The sequence below is a fragment of the Equus caballus genome, chromosome 5, assembly GCF_041296265.1.
Source record: "Equus caballus isolate H_3958 breed thoroughbred chromosome 5, TB-T2T, whole genome shotgun sequence".
In the NCBI taxonomy this organism is placed as follows: domain Eukaryota; kingdom Metazoa; phylum Chordata; class Mammalia; order Perissodactyla; family Equidae; genus Equus; species Equus caballus.
Window position 1 is genome coordinate 3,275,541 of NC_091688.1, and position 4,894 is coordinate 3,280,434.

Here is a 4,894-nt window from a genome sequence, read left to right on the forward strand (position 1 = left end):
TTAATAAGCTAATTTTAAGAGTTTAGTTAAGTTCAGTAAAAGAAATCTTTAAATTCTGTGAGGTTTACAAGCTTGAGTTTAGAATGAGCACAGGTGTAGGTTTTTAGTCCTCAATAATTAAATCAAATGGTCTACAAACAGTGCTTCATCTTGAATTTTCCATGATCAGAGCATTACTTTAAAGTACTAGTGCTGAATTTCAGCAGGTGATTAATTTAAAGAGCCATTATTGAGAGTGATTTGACTATCGGTGTCCAGTTGGTGAATGAACAACCTAGACAACAGGTATAATAGAATAAAATAAGATCCCCTGAATAAATACTTAAGACATTTGCTACAAAAGTATAAGTTAAATATGCAAACAAAAACACTTACAATGAGAGGGTTTAATTTTATAAAATATCAGGTTCTATTTCTTTCCATTTGTTAAATTAGTCCAATGTAGATAAAATATACTCAGTTTTAAAGTGACAGAAATTTATGTTGAGAAACACATCAATACATGCCTGGTTATAAATTACTCCATAAATATTTGCTCCATGAATAAACTTCTCTTAAAATTCCAGTAAACAATGTCAAGTTTGGCTCCTGAAGTGCCGAAGGAAGAAGGGCAGGCTTTATGAATAATGATGCATAAAGCTCAATCTGATGGACATCACTCAGAATACTTTTTTTTTTTTGAGGAAGATTAGCCCTGAGCTAACATCTGCCACCAATCTTCCTCTTTTTGCTGAGGAAGACTGGCCCTGAGCTAACATCCGTGCCCATCTTCCTCTACTTTATATGTGGGATGCCTGCCACTGCATGGCTTGACAAGCAGTGTGGAGGTCCACACCGGGGATGTGAACTGGTGAACCCCAGGCCACCGAAGTGGAACGTGAGAACTTTCCACTGCGCCATAGGGCTGGCCCTCAGTAGGATACTTTTAACTTACATTTTTAAACTTAGTATTTTCTAGGGGAAATAGGAGATACAAAAACCTTTTAGACCAGATGACAGACAGGTACAGAGGGATTTTCAACCATATTCATTTGTACACTTTATGATTGCCAAACATTAAGTATCGCAAGCTCACAAGTGCTATTATTTTTAAGGCTCAGTAAAATAGAAAATTAAACACTTTTAAGTTATATTGACCATAATAACTTAGAAAGGTACTAAAAAATGTTGTCTAATGACCTCAAGCATACTTTGTGAATTTTTCCTTAAAGGTACTTTTCTCCTAAATTGTTTACGTGTTCCTTAATTTTATATGGCCATCTCTTCCGAGAGAAAGTGCTAAAAGTAAATTTCAATTTTAAAACATTTGCCAAGAAGATATGCTGAAAGAGATACAAGTGCTTTAAAGTATACCATTCGTTTTCTAAGTGAGATATTTAATCAAAAATGAGATCAAGATAACAAAACTTCACAACATTAAACCTCTTCACATTATGTGAGATAACACATAACAAACTATAATTTAGCATCCCTGATCTTCAGAAGAATTAAGAAAAGAGGTAGAGAACTTTTATCTGGAAGATCTCGTAGTGAAGCTAAGTTTTAGAGGGTGCGCCTTGCGGATTAGCACACGAAGCAAATGGCTACACATCTAATATTAGGAAGAAGCAGAATTCTGAGAAAGCTGAATAAGGCAAGGATTTAAAAACTGTCATAATTTGGAAGTGAAACAAATTCATTCAACACTATCCCAATTATTTTAGAATTCTTCAAAGTCAAATTAAAAAATCGTGGATAAGCAAAGTACTAATTTACAGAAATGTGAAATTATGCAAAAGAACATTTGTGGCAGGATAAGGCGAGCATGAAAACAAACACTGCTAAGGTAAGCAAAAGATCTCACAGAACCCAAACCAAAGCACAGCATTACCACTTAGATGGAGATTTCTTTTAGGAGTTAGAGGAAGTGCTCTTAACAAAAAGCTGAGGAAATTAAATCCCTCTAGACGAATCTTTATGTAAGAAAGCAAAAATTGGGCACTCAAATTTTAAGGAACTCTAGGTAAAAAAACATACCCTGCTTAATTTTAAAATTTTATTCAAGGTGACAAAGATCAATAAATGAGCTGCATTAAAACACGAGGCCAACATTCTTTCAAAGCTTCAGTAAGCTGCTCAGGCGCCTTCCCCTCATACATTCTACTTCTACACACTAGAAATCCTAAATTGGGCACTATCAGTTCCTGTTTTTCAGTAACATTCTCAAGGAATACACTCATCCCTGTAAAACGCTCATTATGTACTTACAACTGGTGAAGTACGCATTTATAAAGTCTACCAAATCACAATACAAAATCAGTTTTGACAATTCTGAGTATCTTCATTTGAGGAATCAATTCATAATTTAGGAACTATTAACTCATTCAGAGTTTTTAAAAGGACTCAATTACTGGAGACACTGTGGTTTATGTCCAGTGACCTCACATGAGGCCTTCTGCATTACCCAAAATACGGAAGTTATTTTCTTCTACAAGTTAATGCTGCTGGATGCTAGTTTATAATACTAAAACTCAATCTTCAGGTTAGTGTCAGCAGATGGCAAGGACCACCTATTGTCACCCCAGCAGAAAGAGGGCATGTATCACCACTGTAGACACACATCTGTAAACTTGCACACTAATTTTAATCTTAACAAGGAGTTTCAGTGTCTTAGTGGTTTTAAGTTAAAAGGATGGTTCAAGCATTGTGTCCTTTTGTTCTTTAGGGTTACGAATAGCTTATTGGAAAACCCAGAACCTTCTGGATCTGTGAGGTAGTAGGCTTCAATCCTCATCATGCATAGATCACACTTCTCCAAAGTTGGTATGGCCTGTCTCCTTGGCATGGTCCCTTGCTTCTGCTTGTCCAGTTAATCCCTTCTGACATACCATGCACCTCAGGGTGAAGCGGTTTACATCAGTAAATTGTCTCTTTCTTCTAGCTTCATCTGCTAATTCCAGTGCTTGTACAAGAACAATATCATCATTAGAGGAGAAAATGGTCAGAGGAGGGGTGTGTGGGTCAGGGAAGTTACGCTGAAGTGGATCATAGTGGATGCCATCATAAATAAGCAGGACCCTTTTGGTATATCCTGCATCTTCCCCAAAACGATCAATTCTTACTGTCTGTGTATCCACTACACAGATTTCGCATTGATAAAATTTGGACAAAATCGATATCTCAATAGCTCCTCCCCAAGTATCATCCCTTTTGATCCAGTCACAGTACTCTTCATTTGTTTTTCCCAGGATTGCCTCGCTATAGAACTCTGGATCACTTGCTACAATTTCTGCTATGAGGCGTCTCATCTCAGGGGCACAAGCTGGATTCAAGACTCCTCCTTCCACAACATAGTACACACTGGTAAAGAGGCAGGAGTTGTCTGCTGGGACCGCGGTTCTGGTAAGCACAGGCAAAGTTTCCCTGACGTAACTAGGAGCACCATATTTTGTGAATGCAGGTGAAGTTTTGGGCCTGGTTTGGTCTTCTTCAACGATCAGCATGTCGCCTGTTAAAAATAAAAGAAACCCAGAACTGCAGAGAAATTATAGATGAAACTGAGCGTTCACTAGCCACGTCTGTAAATTACAAACAGAAGGAGTTAAAGTATAAGCTGGGGTTACTTGGGAGAATACATCTTTGTCAACAAGTGACCAGGAACACTTCTTGTTCACTGAATCTTCATAAAGATGAAAACAGAACAAAGAGCAAAACATTCTAGGTTGCATCCCAATTTAGTGAAGCGGCCTGGGTTATCCACCTTTATACTCACTGAAAAAGATACATCTCAAGAAAGAAATTTCCTTATACTTGCTCTCTTCGTTTTAAAAGCACAAATCTTCCAGAAGGTGTTTACCATGGACTAGGCCACTAGGGGGTTCTCTTCCCTCTGAAATCTTAACATAGCCACCCTGTTTAGTGTTTACAGGATCCTTGATACAACAGCCGAAAGCTTTTAATTATCAATATTGCTGTTCAAATTTTAATACTGGACGGAAATAACTGCTGTTGTCTAGAACTTGAAAAGGCCTTTAGTGGACATGTGAAAGCAACCTCTAAAATAAGTACACTTAACTGTCAAAGTATATACAAAGGTGACTGCAGAAACGAGCCAGGAAAGCAAAAAAGAAGAGTATATCCTGCATTCTTCAAACCTGCTATCATCTTTCAGTGATACAGGGGAAAAGAACCATCAGGACAGAGAAAACAGGTCCTACTTTTTAACAGTTTTTTGGGAGGAGAGGGAAAACAAAATGAATGAGATGTTCTCAAGCGAGACCAGAAAGCAGACTGAGGACGAGTGGGCTTCAAGGCTTCTCACACAGGTTGGGCCCCCCGTGTCTTTCAACCATGTATAAAGTCAAGGAGTTGCTAGACACTTGCCCCGGCCTCCGTAAGAGTCCTCTGTTCTTTAATCTATCCTCATCCTTGTTCGTTCTCAAAGCCCCCAGCTGACCCACGGCCACCTTGCCTTGACTGGTTCTGTTCTCCCTCACGCCCCTCCCCGTCCTTTCCCCGGCCCCAGCCTCGATCTCCTTACCTGACTGGATGGGCAAATCCGCCAGAATGGTATCCCCGTTGCTGAGATCCAGGCACTCGGGCGGGTATCCGACGAGGATTCGCTGGCAGCCGGGGTCGATCCCGGTGATGGCGGCAATTTGGCCCTGGAGTTCCCGCACCCGGGTCCGGCTGGACAACCCCTGCAAAACATGAGTGCCATCCTTGGCCTTGCAGCGGAGCCGCCACATCGTGTCGGTCCGGCTACCCATGGGCCAGACACCCGTGTGGCCAGCTTTGGTCCCGGCACCTGGCTGGCACTCGCCGCCGGAACAACCAGCTGCCGGGTGGACTCCAAAATGGCCACCCTTCGCCGGGCCAAACATCGCGAGAAGGAGAGGGTGGTTACAGTTCTCGC

General features: G+C 40.5%; 1 protein-coding gene across 1 annotated transcript in view; it reads right to left on the reverse strand.

Moving 5' to 3' along the window:
• C5H1orf116 (chromosome 5 C1orf116 homolog) overlaps window positions 1-4,836 on the reverse strand; it is a 32,688-nt gene extending 27,852 nt beyond the window's left edge. The window contains exon 1 of the mRNA XM_023640461.2: window positions 4,520-4,836. Coding sequence (XP_023496229.1) covers window positions 4,520-4,699 — 180 coding nt within the window. The 5' untranslated portion in view covers window positions 4,700-4,836. The remainder of the gene's footprint in view (window positions 1-4,519) is intronic.
• Window positions 4,837-4,894: the final 58 nt, after the last annotated feature.